The 16995-nt window shown below is 38.5% G+C and overlaps 1 protein-coding gene across 2 annotated transcripts in view; it reads left to right on the forward strand.

Moving 5' to 3' along the window:
- LOC126190925 (synergin gamma-like) overlaps window positions 1-16995 on the forward strand; it is a 174148-nt gene that overhangs the window by 88683 nt on the left and 68470 nt on the right. Inside the window, exons 3-4 of one of the 2 annotated variants that reach the window (XM_049931565.1) lie at window positions 570-665; window positions 828-1202. In XM_049931565.1, the coding sequence (XP_049787522.1) occupies window positions 570-665; window positions 828-1202 (471 nt within the window). The remainder of the gene's footprint in view (window positions 1-569; window positions 666-827; window positions 1203-16995) is intronic. The other variant, XM_049931574.1, reaches the window with a different exon arrangement.

The following is a 16995-nucleotide window of genomic DNA, read 5'->3' on the forward strand; positions in this document are numbered from 1 at the left end:
CAGCCCACTTTCACTTATGTTGCAATGCAAAGTGTGTCTTGTGCCAGACGGCTATTTCTAACAAAGCAAATTTCTGTTCATGTTATTTCGTGCCTGCTAGATGGTATGCAGCACACTTGACATTCTTGGTCATGTAAAATATGCTTTGTAGTTGTGGTATTCTGAGGAGAGAAGTGGGGAAGGAAGTGCTTTGCCGATTTCCTCTGATATGTGACAAGAGTCTAGCTGGGACCCTACCCTCCACAATATACATTATTGGATAACTCTCTGACAGTTCCTTTTTGGACCCACTTTGTTCTGCTCTTGTCACCCCTCACGTTATAAGGAACCTTCCCTGAAATTTTGTTCTTGAATTTTCATGTGTTTGTGTACTGTCACTTTATTCGTGAATATTTTCTTTTCTACTATCTTTTAAGTACAGAAATATATTGAAACACTATGTTACATTCCTACTTGTTTGGGAAATTAGTTGTTGTTCACATTCAGTCACATTTCTTCACCATTGTTATTTTTTCTCTTTCTTTAATATGTTTGTAAGTAAACAGGCCTTTATATTTTTAATTCCCTAGGCTGTAAGTGCTGACAAACTCATCGAAAATCTGTTGGAAAAGAAAGAAACATTCCAGCTGAAGTCAAATACAAGTGCCAATGCTTCTCATGTTCAGGTGAGCTTGAATCACAAATATTTAATTTATTAGCAATATGTCTCTTTAATGCCCTTTCTCTTAATTTCAATGTCCATTTTGAGAGAGAGAGAGAGAGAGTGCACTCCTAGAGTTGCGTGCACAAATGTATGTTCTAGTTACAGTGTAATTTTCTAGTTACAGTGTAATTTTCTTCAGGTGCCAGTACTTCCAGCTGGTGTTGCTGGTACATCATCTCTGCCAGCAAATTATGTAGCCGGAGCATCAACAACACACAATGTGTCCGTGGTATCACAGCCAGTCCATGACAGACAGAAGCTTCCCACTTGGTTGACAGCATGTTCAAACAGCCTGCCTCCTATCTACAGCCATGTGTGGTCACTTGTTTTGGGACCAAATGGCCTGGCAGATACTGGTAGACTGTTCCCAGTTCTTATAACCAGTGGTTTAACTGCTGATGTTTTGGGCCATATCTGGAGTTTAGCTAATAAAGAGGTACCTGGACAACTCACAGAACTTGAGCTGTACACTGTACTTGCTCTGATTGCTCTTGCACAGGTTAGTTTTTACTATATAACTATATAAAATATAGTTAATTCATTCAGATTTTGCCTTGAAAGTCCTGTGGTGCTGCATGTTTGATATGCAGGATCTCTTTCTTGTTTGTTTCCAGTAATGCTCATTCCTTCTTGTAAAATTGCTTATTCTTGCTGTCTTACGTATGATTGTATTACTAGCATCTCTCTACTTTGGATTAAAGATGCGTGCAAACACAACTGACACACATATGACTGCAGCATCTGGCAGTGTCAGCTGCAGTCATTTGTATGTGAGTAGCAACTTTGCTTTTCATAACATTGAATATAGTTTGTTTTTATCTTTATACTATATACCTATTTACTTCTGTATGCATCCTCTTTGGTTTGAAGCTGGCACAGTACTTACAGTAGAATATCTTTGGCTTCCTTCTGACAACCATGCCTCCATCCTTGCTACCCTCCCTATTTTCCTTTCCCTGTTGCTTCATAACCTGGGTTGTGAGTAACTGAATCTACTTTCCCTTCTTCCCTTTCTTTCCCCTCTCTCCTCCCTGATGAAGGAACATTTGTTCCGAAAGCTAGGAACGTAAATTTTCGGTTCTCTTTTTTGTGTATCTATCAGCTGTAGTGAGCTGAGGTAAGTACTGGCCAGCCCCTCTATCTCTTTGTTAGTATTTGTTAATATAGTCTCCCATTCGGATCTCGGGCGGGGACTACTCAGGAGGACGTGGTTATCAGGAGAAAGAAAACTGGCGTTTTATGGATCAGAGTGTGGAATGTCAGATCCCTTAATCGGGCAGGTAGGTTAGGAAGTTTAAAAAGGGAAATGGATAGGTTAAAGTTAGATATAGTGGGAATTAGTGACGTTTGGTGGTAGAAAGAACAAGACTTCTGGTCAGGTGAATGCAGGGTTATAAATACAAAATCAAATAGGGGTAATGCAGGAGTAGGTTTAATAATAAATAGGAAAGTAGGAATGAGGATAAGCTACTACAAACAGCATAGTGAAAGCGTTATTGTGGCCAAGATAGATACGAAGCCCATGCCTACCACAGTAGTACAAGTTTATATTCCAACTAGCTCTGCAGATGACGAAGAGATTGATGAAATGTGTGATGAAATAAAAGAAATTATTCAGATAGTGAAGGAAGATGAAAATTTAATAGTCATGGGTGACTGGAACTCGATAGTAGGAAAAGGAAGAGAAGGAAACGTAGTAGGTGAATATGGAATGGGGCTAAGGAGTGAAAGAGGAAGCTGCCTGGTAGACTTTTGCACAGAGCATAACTTAATCATAGCTAACACTTGGTTCAAGAATCATGAAAGAAGGTTGTATACATGGAAGAAGCCTGGAGATACTAGAAGGTATCAGATAGATTATGTAATGGTAAGACAGAGATTTAGGAACCAGGTCTGAAATTGTAAGACATTTCCAGGGGCAGATGAGGACTCTGACCACAATCTATTGGTTATGAACTGTAGATTAAAACTGAAGAAACTGCAAAAAGGTGGGAATTTGAGGAGATGGGACCTAGATAAACTGAAAGTACCAGAGGTTGTAGAGAGTTTCAGGGAGAGCATTAGAGAACAATTGACAATAATTGGGGAAAGAAATACAGTAGAAGAAGAATGGGTAGCTTTGAGAGATGAAATAGTGAAGGTAGCAGATGATCAAGTAGGTAAAAAGACTAGGGCTAATAGATATCGTTGGGTAACAGAAGAGATATTGAATTTAATTAATGAAAGGAGAAAATACAAATAGTGCAGTAAATGAAGCAGGCAAAAAGGAATACAAACATCTCAAAAATGAGATCGACAGGAAGTGCAAAATGGCTAAGCAGGGATGGCTAGAGGACAAATGTAAGGATGTAGAGGCGCGTATCACTAGGGGTAAGATAGATACTGCCTACAGGAAAATACAGGAAAATTAAAGGGACCTTTGGAGAAATCGCATTCGGGAGGACGATGGTTCAATCCCGCGTCCGGCTATCCTGATTTAGGTTTTCCGTGATTTTCCTAAATCACTCTAGGCAAATGCCGGGATGGTTCCTCTGAAAGGGCACGGCCGACTTCCTTCCCCATCCTTCCCTAATCCGATGAGACCGATGACCACAATGTCTGGTCTCCTTCCCCAAACCAACCAACGCAACCTTTGGAGAAAAGAGAACCATTTGCATGAATATCAAGAGCTCAGATGGAAACCCAGTTCTAAGCAACGAAGGGAAAGCAGAAAGGTGGAAGGAGTATATAGAAAGTCTGTACAAGGGTGATGTTCTTGAGGACGATATTATGGAAATGGAAGAGAATGTAGATGAAGATGAAATAGGAGACATGATACTGCGTGAAGAGTTTGACAGAGCACTGAAAGACCTACGTCAAAACAAGGCCCCGGGAGTAGACAACATTCCATTAGAACTACTGACAGCCTTGGGAGAGCCAGGCCTAACAAAATTCTACAATCTAGTGAGCAAGATGTATGAGACAGGCGACATACCCTCAGACTTCAAGAAGAATATAATAATTCCAATCCCAAAGAAAGCAGCTGTTGACAGATGTGAAAATTATTGAACTATCAGTTTAATAAGCCACGGCTGCAAAATACTAACACGAATTTTTAACAGGCGAATGGAAAAACTGGTAGAAGCCGACCTCGGGGAAGATCATTTTGGATTCCGTAGAAATGTTGGAACACGTGAGGCAATACTGACCCTATGACTTATCTTAGAAAATAGATTAGGGAAAAGCAAACGTACATTTCTAGCATTTGTAGACTTAGAAAAAGCTTTTGAAAGTGTTGACTGTAATACTCTCTTTCAAATCCTGAAGAAGATGTCATGGGTAAAATACAGGGAGCAAAAGGCTATTTACAATTTGTACAGAAACCAGATGGCAGTTATAAGAGTCGAGGGACATGAAAGGGAAGCAGTGGTTCGGAAGGGAGTGAGACAGTGTTGTAGCCTATATCCGATGTTATTCAATCTGTATATTGAGCAAGCAGTAAAGGAAACAAAAGAAAAATTCTGAGTAGGAATTAAAATCCATGGAGAAGAAATAAAAATGTTGAGGTTCACTGATTACATTGTAATTCTGTTGGAGACAGCAAAGGACCTGGAAGAGCAGTGGAACAGAATGGACAGTGTCTTGAAAGGAGGATATAAGATGAGCATCAACAAAAGCAAAACAAGGATTATGGAATGTAGCCGAATTTAATTGGTTGATGCTGTGGGGATTAGATTAGGAAATGAGACGCTTAAAGTAGTAAATGAGTTTTGCTATTTGGGGAGCAAAATAACTGATGATGGTCGAAGTAGAGAGGATATAAAATGTAGACTGGCAATGGCAAGGAAAGTGTTTCTGAAGAAGTGAAATTTGTTAACATCGAGTATAGATTTAAGTGTCAGGAAGTCATTTCTGAAAGTATTTGTATGAAGTGCAGCCATGTATGGAAGTGAAATGTGGACGATAAGTAGTTTAGGCAAGAAGAGAATAGGGGAGCAAAATACCTGATGATGGTTGAAGTAGAGAGGATATAAAATTTAGACTGGCAATGGCAAGGAAAACGTTTCTGAAGAATAGAAATTTGTTAACATCGAGTATAGATTTAAGTGTCAGGAAGTCGTTTCTGAAAGTATTTGTATGAAGTGCAGCCATGTATGGAACTGAAATGTGGATGATAATTAGTTTAGACTAGAAGAGAATAGAAGCGTTCGAAATGTGGTGCTACAGAAGAATGCTGAAGATTAGATGCGTAGATCACATTCTAATGAGGAGGTATTGAATAGAATTGGAGAGAAGAGAAATTTGTGGCACAACTTGACTAGAAGAAGGGATCGGTTGGTAGGGCATATTTTAAGGCATCAAGGGATCACCAATTTAGTATTGGAGGGCAGCGTGGAGGGTAAAAAACATAAAGGGAGACCAAGAGACGAATACACTAAACAGATTCAGAAATGTAGGTTGCAGTAGGTACTGGGAGATGAAGAAGCTTGCACAGGATAGAGTAGCATGGAGAGCTGCATCGACCCAGTCTCAGGACTGAAGACCACAACAACAGAAGTATTATTACATAACTGTAATTAGAATATATCTGCAATCGTCATGTACAGTCAGTATTACAATATATGTACCCAAAATGGAAAAATCAATCAATAATAAAATTTAACCCATTTTAGTCAATGTGAATCTGTTTCTCTTCTCAGTGCACATTTGTCCTGCTTTTGAAAATATTTGTTCACAGGGCACTGATCTTGCTGTGATAAATAATACTTTTGGTACCAGTTGATGTAGTGTTGGCCATAGCAATTTGCTTGTTTCCCAACCGTTTAGGGCATTGCTGTTTCTAGGCAAATACCCCTGTGCTAAATATTTGTCCAATCCGACAATTTCCACACTTTCCAGGTTGTGACTTGCTTGAACTGACTAATAATTTCATCGAACTCTTCCCAGACTGAAGAAGTTTCATGCGTTACAGTGGTAACTAGTTGAGAAATGAGCTGTGTTTTTCCTTGTTGGACAACCAATACTTTCTGCAGTAGCCTTCATGTAGCAAATGTGAAATGTTTCGTCGCCTGAAAATCCTTGCCTTTTGAATAAGGGGGTCCAATAAAGTTGCCTGACTAATCAGTTCATTCCTCCAGATAACTCCTAACTGCTCTGATAACCCTTTAAGCGAATTATCAACAATGACTCTGTTTCTTTAGGACATTGTTTATTTTTGTCTTTAAAAGAATTTAGTTGCCATTCCATTAATCTTGGCAAGATTTTCATTTTTGAAAGTGAGGACTGGTTTTTTCTGAGGCCACTTCAGTCTTTGGTTACCTCATCAAAACTTTCAAAATCTGTCACGCCTTTTGCATTATCTCCCAGTTTGTATCTTTTAATTTTTAGGTGATCAATTTTCCACCTAAAATAGTGAGTCAAGAAATTATGGGATGTATATTTAAAGTAAATCTTTGCAACATTTCGTAAGTAGATTCATCAGCTTAGGACATGGTTTCACTTGGTGCTATTTTTATTTTATTTTTTAATTTTCTTGCATTTCAGCAAGTTTGCTTAAAGTAAAGTGTCTCCTTGAGAAACATAACTCTTTTCACCTCAGCGGTAGTTTCCTGTATGGATTTCTGAATAGCTCGCTGCACAGTGAGGTGCAAAGATGTGCAAAGCATGGGATATGTGGAAGTTTCAGAAGCATGGCAGTCAATTACATATTTGGCACATCATCCATAACTATGGAAGTGATTTTAAAATTGGTATTGTATTTGACAATTACAGACTTTAGCCATTTTGAGACGTTTTCTGAAGGGTGTCTGTCTTCAAATTGGAGCACTATAAAAGATGTGACTGTAGTTAACTCTTCTCATCTATGAAATGTGCAGTGAGAGCATAGAAACTAATGTTATTTACACTCATCCACACATCAGACATAAGGCAGACTGCCTTTGCAGTCCAGTGGCCAAATCATTTTTAGTTTTATGAAGTAACTCATCATACAAACTGGGCATTAGAGAGAGTATGGTAACTTTTTCAACTTAAATCATTTTTAAAAGCTGTACATCTAATGCCATACTTTTATTTAATGTGAGTGGCTTTAAATAAGAAACATTTACATTTTGGTTGTTGTAAATGAAGAGCAGCTAGGGGTGAGGGCATCACAAAAGGAAATGAATCAGGACTTGGTCCAGAATCTGTTGACATTGATGGGGCTGGAGACAGCTTGAGACTTAGGTTGCCTCTCTGAGAGGATACCTTTGCAAGACATAGAAGGAGATTTCAGTGAGGGCTGTTCACAAGAAGTGATTTCTCAAATTTCTTCATTGATCGATGGCGATCTTGATCGGCTTCCTGGCCCAAAATGTTCCAGAGGTACTGTCGGATATTTCGATTTTAGCTATCTCTTCAGGTTTGATGATGAGCCAGAAGCCATGGAAATTATCTGTTGACAGTAGTGGCGTTTTATTTTTTTATCCCCCCCCCCCCCCCCCCCCATTTTGGTAAAATGCTACTGTACATCACTCAAAGGCTGTGTGGTTGACATATTGTAGTGCAACATGGAAAGTTATGCTGGAAAAATTAAAATACTTACCATTAACATAGATATTTTAAACTGTAAGAACATAAAGTGAGAACAAATATACAAACAGCACATTCTACAATCAGAAGCTATAGAGTAGGATATAGGACATTATTATTTGGAAATTGTGATGTTTGTATCATATACAAAAAGGTCTGAAACAGTCATGGTGATTAAGAAACTCGTAAAGACAAGTCTGACAACACGCAAGGATTTCACTGCTGAAAGATAAAAATTTTGAATATTGTGATATCCAAGTTTGGGCTACATGGCATGTGAACAAGAGCTGACAGGATAATGGTGCAGATGAAGGTAGGAAAAGAGCTGTGCAAATGAAATCCAAAGCCTTTGCTTTAGGAGCTATGAACTTGTCTACTCGTGCAGCGACTAGTTCTTTCAAAATGTCTGTGTTGTTACCGTAGAACATAGTTGGCCATAACTTTCAACTCATTTCAGTGAACTCTGCGATATATTTCAGAATATCAACATCCATGTCTTTCTTCTAACAAACATGGACACCTGTCTCAAACCAAGCGTGCTCTCCAGTTCTGTAAATATGGAGTATTGTCTGAGTTGTGTGACTGGATTCGTGATTTCCTCTCAGAGAGGTTACAGTGATGGATGGTAAATCATTGAGTAGAACAGAAGTGATATCTGGCATTCCGCAAGGTAGTGTCATAGGCCCTCTGCTGTTCCTGATTTACATAAATGATCTAGGTGATAATCTGAGCAGCCCCCTTAGATTGTTTGAGATGATGCTGTAATTTACCATCTAGTAAAATCATCAGACAATGAATTCCAATTACAAAATGATCTAGAGAGAATTTCTGTATGGTGCAAAAAGTGGCAATTGGCACTAAACAAAGAAAAGTGCGAGGTCATCCACATGGGTACTAAAAGAAATCCAATAAAATTTGGGTGTACGATAAATCGCACAAATCGAAGGGCTGTCAATTCGACTAAATACCTAGGAATTACAATTACGAGCAACTTAAATTGGAAAGACCACATAGATAATATTGTGGGGAAGGTGAAACGAAGACTGTGCTTTGTTGGCAGAACACTTAGAAAATATGACAAACCCACTAAATAGACAGCCTATATTACACTTGTCCATCCTCTGCTGGATTATTGCTGTGTGGTATGGGATTCTTACCTGGTAGGATTGACTGAGGACATCTTAAAAGTGCAAAGAATGGTAGAGAAGTAGTATGAAAATGGTTCGATGAACCCTCTGCCAGGCACTTAAGTGTGAATTGCAGAGTAACGATGTAGATACAGATGTAGAAATATTGCTTTCTGAAACTACACCAGTGTATTGCAGAAACTGACAACATTCTCTGCCCTATCCATAATGACAAAATTAGGATGAAGCATATCTTTGCAGTGCAGGAAGCCTTTCTTTTTGCTGAATCTGCAATTTCAGGAGCATGGGTGCTTGTTTTATCTCCAGTGTCATGTGGCATAACTATGTCTCATACTCTGTAACAATGTGGCACAGTAAAGATGCTCATTTCTTATTTAATTGCACAATATACACAAAGTAGCACATTGCATGTAACTCCAGCAATGCATAACTTTGCATCTGATTCCATGACGTAGCAGACCTCCAGAATAAATTTCTGCTAGTGAGATGCCCTTAAGATGTAAAAACTTGATCGGGTTGACAAATTTTGCCTCTTTCAAAGGATATTGTGTAGTTTTGATATTTCATGTGTGATGTCTTCCAGAATTTTGCCCATATGTACTTCATTCAACTGTGTCTTGGTGCTATGCTTTTTTTGTGGTTATAGGTAAGTAATGATAGGTCTTGAATAATATGGCGTAACAATTAAGGAGACCTTTGCACCTCCCAGGTGTTACAAAAGTTCAAGCATCTGAGCTGCTTTTTCTAATGTGGTTTCTGTCATGTTGAAATGTCCAAATACAGCATGAAATTTCATCAGGATCTAAGATACAGTGATGTGTTCATATAGTCTTTTCAGAGTACTGCGTAATCTATCATTTAAGATTTTAGTAAAGTGACATCCAGATTGCAGATTTCATTTGAGGGAATTATTTCCCAGTCTGTATATGAGTTTATGCCTAATTTACTGTAATTGAAACTCTATAGGCCACATAAGGAAAAGCTGTGTAATTATTATTAACACTTTGCCGTCTGCACATCTCGTACAAATTTATTCGCTTGGCGCCAGCAGCGCTAATTCGGATTACTTGGCTTATTGCCGGCCACTTGTCACTTTTCTGTTGATGACAAGCTTCAAACACATTGACTTTTGTACACTTCAATTTTCAGGAAATCCTCTATTTTGCCATATCATTCCACAAACTCAAATTTTCTTTTCAGGTAACTTCTCTGCAAGCTCTACACTGTTATAATAACTATCCATGCAGAGGTGATGCCACTTTCCATCAGAAGATGTCAGTAGTTCCATCACTGTTTTTGCTAAAGGCTGTCCAGCACCGGAATGTATCTTGTTTGTGGAAATGTATCCCGTACTCGAATCACACAACATCCGAATGAGTATGCCGTATTTCGTAATTTTCAACAGATTGTAAACTTTCAAATTTAACCGGCCACACCACGGTATCATTCCTTCATCAGTTGAGATGTTTTAACTTAGATTAAACATTTCTTTAAACTTTTTGGAAAAATAATCAATTATGAATTGCTTTACAAAGCCGGTCGGCATTATGTGGTTTATTGTTGCTGTGGGAAAAATGTAAAAATGATAATATTTGTCTTGAGTCGGTTACGGGACATCGTTTTTCGAAATATTGGTGTGTCTATCAACAGATTTGTTGACCAATAACCGTCAATCCGTGCTTCTTTTACAATTCCCATAAAGATAGCAAGACCAAACGATTTTCTAAGTTCGGGTCCCGTAACGTCGACAAATTTGGCATTTTTTAAATCCAGTTTCCTTCTATTACAATTTTGACTGTAGTACTTGTTGGTTTCGTTGCTAATATATTCAAATAGATCATTCCCAATATATAATTCTATGATATCCTCGATGCTCTGTGTATCTTTGGGAAATATGTTTGGACCCGTAGATCCTTCAAATTTATTATTGGTCCTCGGTAAATCAAAGTCTGATCACTGTGCACTGTCTTCTTTGTCTGATTCAGCCAAATCAGTTGGCAACCATTGCGTTCGCTGAATTCTTCCTGGATGTATTTCACTATCTTCCAACGATTCTGCTGCACTTTCATTTTTTTGATATCCAATGTCTTCTTCCAAATTGGCTGAGTCATCCACAACATCAGACAAGACGTCCTCACATTCATTGTAAATTATCCTATTGCCTCTTTCATCTGCCATGATGAAAGGGCACAAATACTTATAAAAACAAGAAAACTTGTTGACGTGTGTAACCTATTGTTACCTAAACAAAACACCAATAGAATGCAAAAGATACTAAAGTGCTGTCACCGGCCACTGCGTGATACCATGCTCACAACACCACTGTGATATCGCCGGCCACTGAGCGATATTATGCAGAAGACACCACTGTGGTGTCGCCGGCTGTTGACCGCTATTTCGCGCACAACAACACTGTGTTGTCACCGGACAGCAGTGTGTTAATGGTATGAGTATTGACAGTGAATTCCCTGAAATTAGTGTCACAACAACTGTAAGTTAGCAACCAGTGCGAGAAGTGCTTGCCACAATTCAAAAATTACACACAAGGGAAACAATACGTCGACATCTGTCCTGCAATGGCTTTGAAATTTTTCCCAGAATGTACAAAGCAACATTGCTTTTCTTCTGACATGAAACCTCCAGAACATAATATGAAGAGTTCAGAAGCTCCCAATAACCTTCAGGCATCAAGTACTGTTTGGAAAGATCTAGCACAACATAATCAAAGTTCTGACGTTACAATGGGCATAACAGCTGTTTGTCAGATGACAAATATTAGTGGTTCACCATCTTTCTCAATCCCCCATCATCATCTAGTGATCGTTTTCAATTTGAAACAACCTTATGCGAGGCAGCCCTGCCTTCTCTCCTTCAGATTTAAACCATAGTCCAGCTGTAGAATATCAAGACGACAGTGATGATAAAAGTTCTGTACATATACATCTGTAGACGACATGTCACACTCGGGTGAACAACCTAACAAAAATCATTTACCATAAGCAGAATTCAAATCATTTGTAAAAGGCACCAGAAAATGTAAAGAAATGTCACCCATTGCCATAAAATATGCAAAGAATTATGAAGCCTTGAGACAAATGATTGACAAAACCCCTGTCAAGACAAAGATACGAAGGCAGATCAAATGTAAACGGAATTTTAGTTTTTATTTAAGTTAATTTATTGAAAAACTCTAGGCAATTATAATTTATTTTTCCACATAGTCTCCTGCTTTGGAAATTCATTTGTACTAGCGTATGGGCAGCTTTTTGATGCCTACATCATGAAAAGACCTGGGTCGTGTCACCAGCCTGTTGCGCATGAAGTCTTCCACATTCTCGTCATCTTCAAATTGTCGCCCTTCTAGAGCTTTTTTAAATGGTCTGAATAAATGGAAACTGCAGGGCGATAAGTCTGGGCTGTAAGCAGGATGATGAAGTGTAGTCCAGTGCATTTTCTGTAGCTTGGAGACAGTTAGAGCTGCAGTATGGGGCCACACATTGTACAGTGCAAGCTGTTAGTGATTTGTTTGACTGATGAGTCTGCTAAGTGCTATGCCATCTACTGCACTCCCCTGACTTAAGCCCTCGTGAGTTCAACTTGATTTCTAAACTGAAGGAAACACTTCACGGCATTCGCTTCAGAACCGCTACAAATTCATCGGGCAATAGACCGTGCCACTCGAACTGTCAACACAACTGGCACTGCTAAGAGTATCCTACAACTTCCACATAGCTGGCAACAGGTTATACACAATGCTGGTGACAACTTTGATGGTCAGTAAAACTTTGAAACACATATCTATTTTGTACGAGTTGTAAATAAATAGTTGCCACTATTAAAGTTCCAGCCCTCGTATATAACTTCATGTGACATTAATAAATGAAAAGAACTAGTTTGGTTTTGTTCAACAGTATTAATTTATTGTGTTAACCGGTTTTCGGCTCACAAGTCCATCATCGGCGATTTACTGACTATTATTGCCAAAGAACTTACAATGTTTGTAAACAACATTGGAAAAAAAGTGACACATCTCAATTGAAGCATGAACCCACAATAGTGACTTCTTTGACAGTGTAGTGGTAATGCAGTGTAAAAAGTTGAGCATTAAGTAAATATACAGGGAGTAAACAGGAAAAGACTTTAACGCAAAATTGGAAGAGCATGCCTACATAACAGTTTATATTAATAAAGAAAACCAATAAAATAAAATGAAATCAGTACTTGACAAGGCTACTTCAGTAGGTGTAAAACATGGATAGTGATATACATCTATATATATAAAAGAAAGTCCTGTTAGTTACACTATTTATAACTCGAGAACGGCTGGACCAATTTGGTTGAAAATTGGTGGAGAGGTAGCTTAGAACCAGGAGACGGACATAGGATACTTTTTATCCTGTTCGACTGCTATAAAACTTGGTATAACAAAAATGCATCTGGCATGGAATAACAAAACGCAAATGTCAGCTAAATGTCACTGTAAGACGTGGTATAACAAAAACGCCTCTGACATGGAATAACAAAACACAAATGACAGCTAAACGTCTATGGCTAAGTATCAGTATATATCATTAATTAAAAATTTAAATAAATAATTTGTATTTTCTTTGAATCATCATTAACAATGCCATGACCAAGACGATGCTTGCCTCAAATCATCGAATCTATGGCACTATGTGAAGAAACTTCAGCTGACAACAAACATGGGAGTTGCATTGCTTAATGATACATCTGCTGAAGATTTCTTGGAGCAATTGCTGACTATCACTAATTGTCGAGTACCTGTCGAAGAATCGAGCGGATTGATTTCATTTCCTCATAATTTCTGTAACTTTGTCTCATCGAAAGACAAACTTATCAACAAAGTATTCCCAAACATCTTTACTAACTACCAAAGTAATGAATGGTTGAGTGAGCGAGTAATTTTAGCAGCTAAGAATAAAGATGTAGATGACCTAAATTACATAATTCAGAATGAGATCATTGGTAAAATGTATTCATTCAAATCTATTGACTGTGTAACAAATGAAGATGAAGCCACCAACTGCCCAATTGAATTTTTAAACTCCTTGTATGTGCCTGACTTACCACCGCACAATTTACGCCTAAAAGTTGGCTCCGTAGTAATCACGCTTTGAAACATAAACCAACCAAAACTGTGCAACGGTACGCGTTTGGTGGTAAGTAAATTGATGAACAATGTTATTTACATGACGATACTCAAAGGAAAATTCGAAGGTGAGGAAGTTCTCATTCCGAGGATCCTGATGATCCCAACCGATATGCCATTTAAGTTTAAAAGACTTCAATTTCCGATCCGTCTTGCATTTGCCATGACCATTAACAAATCGCAAGGCCAATCCTCGAAAGTTTGTGGTTGAAATCTGGAATATCCATGTTTTTTACATGGTCAGTTATATGTGGCATGTTCACGGTTCGGAAGACCATCTGCGTTGTTAATTCTTGCACCTGATAATAAAACAAAAAATGTCTTGTATCACAAGGTACTTAATTGAAGAGTGGAAGCTATTCATAAAAAACCATAAAGAATAAATAATCATTAAAACACTTAATTTTTTATTTGTATTTCCTAATAAGAAATTGAACTTAACATCCAAAATCTGATTACTTATTGGCTGTAAGGCAGAACAGAGTTCGCTGGGTCAGCTAGAATAAATTGAAAGAAAGGATTATCAATTGTAACTATAGAATATATGAAGAACTTGAGCAGTGTCAATAAGATAAACAGAAATGAATAAATGCAGAAAAACTGAGGAATGTGAGGGAACACACAGTAAATGCCATATAAATGATTAATGGAAAATCTCATATAAAGATGTGAAACAAATACTAACAAAGAGATAGAGGGGCTGGCCAGTACTTACCTCAGCTCAGTACAGCCGATAGATACACATAAAACAGAACCAAAAATTTACATTCCTAGCTTTCGGAACAAATGTTCCTTCATCAGGGAGGAGAGAGGGGAAAGAAAGGGAAGAAGGGAAAGGAGATTCAGTTACTCACAACCCAGGCTATGAAGCAACAGGGAAAGGAAAATAGGTAGGGTAGCAAGGATGGAGGCATGGTTGTCAGAGGGAAGCCAAAGATATTCTACTGTAAGTACTGTGCCAGCTTCAAACCAAAGAGGATGCATACAGAAGTAAAGAGGTATATAGTATAAAGATAAACACAACTATGTAGGATGAAAAGATGTGTGAATGGCTAAAGAGGCAAGGGAAAGAGGAGAAAACTGAAGAGTAAATGGGAGTGAGGTTGTTTAATGTAGGTTCAGTCCAGGGGGATGGCGGGATGAAAGGATGTGTTGGAGTGCAAGTTCCCATCTCCGCAGTTCAGAGGGACTGGTGTTGGGTGGGAGAAGCCAAATGGCACATACGGTGTAGCAGGTTCCTAGGTCCCTAGAATTATGCTGGAGGGCATGCTCCGCTACTGGGTATTGGGCATCTCCTAGGCGGACAGTTCGTCTGTGTCCGTTCATGCGCTCAGCCAGTTTAGTTGTTGTCATGCCGATGTAAAAGGCTGTGCAATGCAGGCATGTCAGTTGATAAATGACATGTGTAGTTTCACACGTGGCCCTGCCTTGAATTGTGTATGTTTTACCAGTAGCGGGGCTGGAGTAGGTGGTTGTGGGGGGATGCATGGGGCAGGTTTTGCAGCGGGGTCGGTTACAGGGGTAGGAACTGCTGGGTAGAGAAGGTAGTCTGGGAATATTGTAGGGTTTAACAAGGATGTTACGGAGGTTAGGGGGGCGACGAAAGGCAGCTCTGGGTGGTGTGGGGAGAATTTTGTCAAGGGATGATCTCATTTCAGGGTGATATGTGGTGTTACTGCATTTTAAAAAGTAAAAGGTTGAAAAATACACAAATATAAAGGGAGGAAATAGGAAAAACTTTAACAATGTGCTCAAAAATTGTGGCTATATAACAATTTGCATTAAATAAATGAACCCAGTAAAATTAAAACAGTTCTCGACAACTTCAAGAAGTATTAAACATTGAAAGTAATACAAGTACCAATTAAAACAAAGGGTTAACAACTGTAACTACAGACTATATGGATTAGATGGGCAATTTCAATAAAATAAAAGGACTTGGTGAATACATGAAATTGGTGGAATATGAAGGAACAGACAGTGTGGAAAGTGTTTATAAACTGAAGGGATTACGTGGAGTTTAGAAGAGGGGAAGTATTGAGCTGTGTCTGGTCATATTATATCTGGACTGTGAGCTAGATGTTTGTTAATTTCCAAGGCTTCCAGCAGATTGTGTTTGACCTTTGTTTGCAAAGTGAAAGACGTGGGACTCTGGCTGGTAATTATGCCTCCCACTCAATACATGCTCAGCAAATGTGGAGTCAGAATTCTGCAACCTTCAGCTGTGTTCATGTTCAGCCAGCCTATTTGTGATGCCTCTGCCTGTCTGATCAATGTAAAAATTGTCACAATCATAATATGTAATTTTGTGTACCCCACTATTGGCTAATAACTGGGCCTTGTCTTTGGTACTGAAAATATACTGAGCTGTGACGTTCTTAACGTAATAGGAAATCCTTTACTCGCAGGATTTCAGTGTTTTTGCTACAATCTGTGATATCTCTTCTAGATATCATAATGTACTCCACTTCTTGCAGACAATGGACAGGGCGTCAGAAGGAGCAAATAGGAGGGGTATGTTTCTTATGAGAGATGTAGTAAATTGGGACTGGATTGTAGCCAATGGTTGAGCAATAAATTTTACTGTATCTAACTTTGCTTTAAAATGATTTGTGGACATGGGACAGATATGAAACAGTGTACCACCAGTGAGTGGAAAGCTCATGTTCGTGAGCTATGAGGTGTTGTGAACAAGAAGATATTACTGTGTCTGTAGTTTTTCTATAAATTTTGAAAGAATGTGTCTGTGTGCTGATGTCATTGGTGAGATCTAGAAAGTTTATAGATGTGTTGCCAATCTCCATTGTTAACTGAATATTTTTATGTTGACTGTTTAGGTTTTGCAAAAGTGTGTTGAGCTGCTGTGCAGTGCCAGTCCATATATACAGCACGTCATCTACGTATCTAAACCAGTATTTAATATTTGTGCTCAAAGGTTCTTTTTTCAGAAAATGTTGTACAAAATGGTCCATGAATAACCCAGCCAAGATGGACTAAGAGGGGAACCTGTAGCTAAGCCATTTAATTGTTTATACAGTGTCCATTGGAACCAAAAGTAGTTTTGTCCTAAACATGTCTGAGTGACCAGTCTCAAGTCATTCAATTCCACAGGATTGACATTAGACCTGTAATTCAACTCTGTCAGAATATCAATGCATTCCACTACTGATATGTTGGAGAACAAACTGCAGACATCAAAGGATACTAATTTGTTACTGTGTGAAGTAGATATACCTTTTATCTTATTTACAAGGACAGCAGAGTTTGAAATACCACCCTTCCCTTTGAATTTAGCGTTGCTCTTAATTAAGGTGTCCAGTTTACCAGCTGGTCTGTAAGATGGAGCAGTGAATGATGATACAACTAGACAAATAGTCCTTGTTTATATAGTTTAGAAAGCCCATACATTCTAGGAGGCACTGGGT

This window comes from Schistocerca cancellata, chromosome 1 (genome assembly GCF_023864275.1).
Source record: "Schistocerca cancellata isolate TAMUIC-IGC-003103 chromosome 1, iqSchCanc2.1, whole genome shotgun sequence".
Taxonomy (NCBI): domain Eukaryota; kingdom Metazoa; phylum Arthropoda; class Insecta; order Orthoptera; family Acrididae; genus Schistocerca; species Schistocerca cancellata.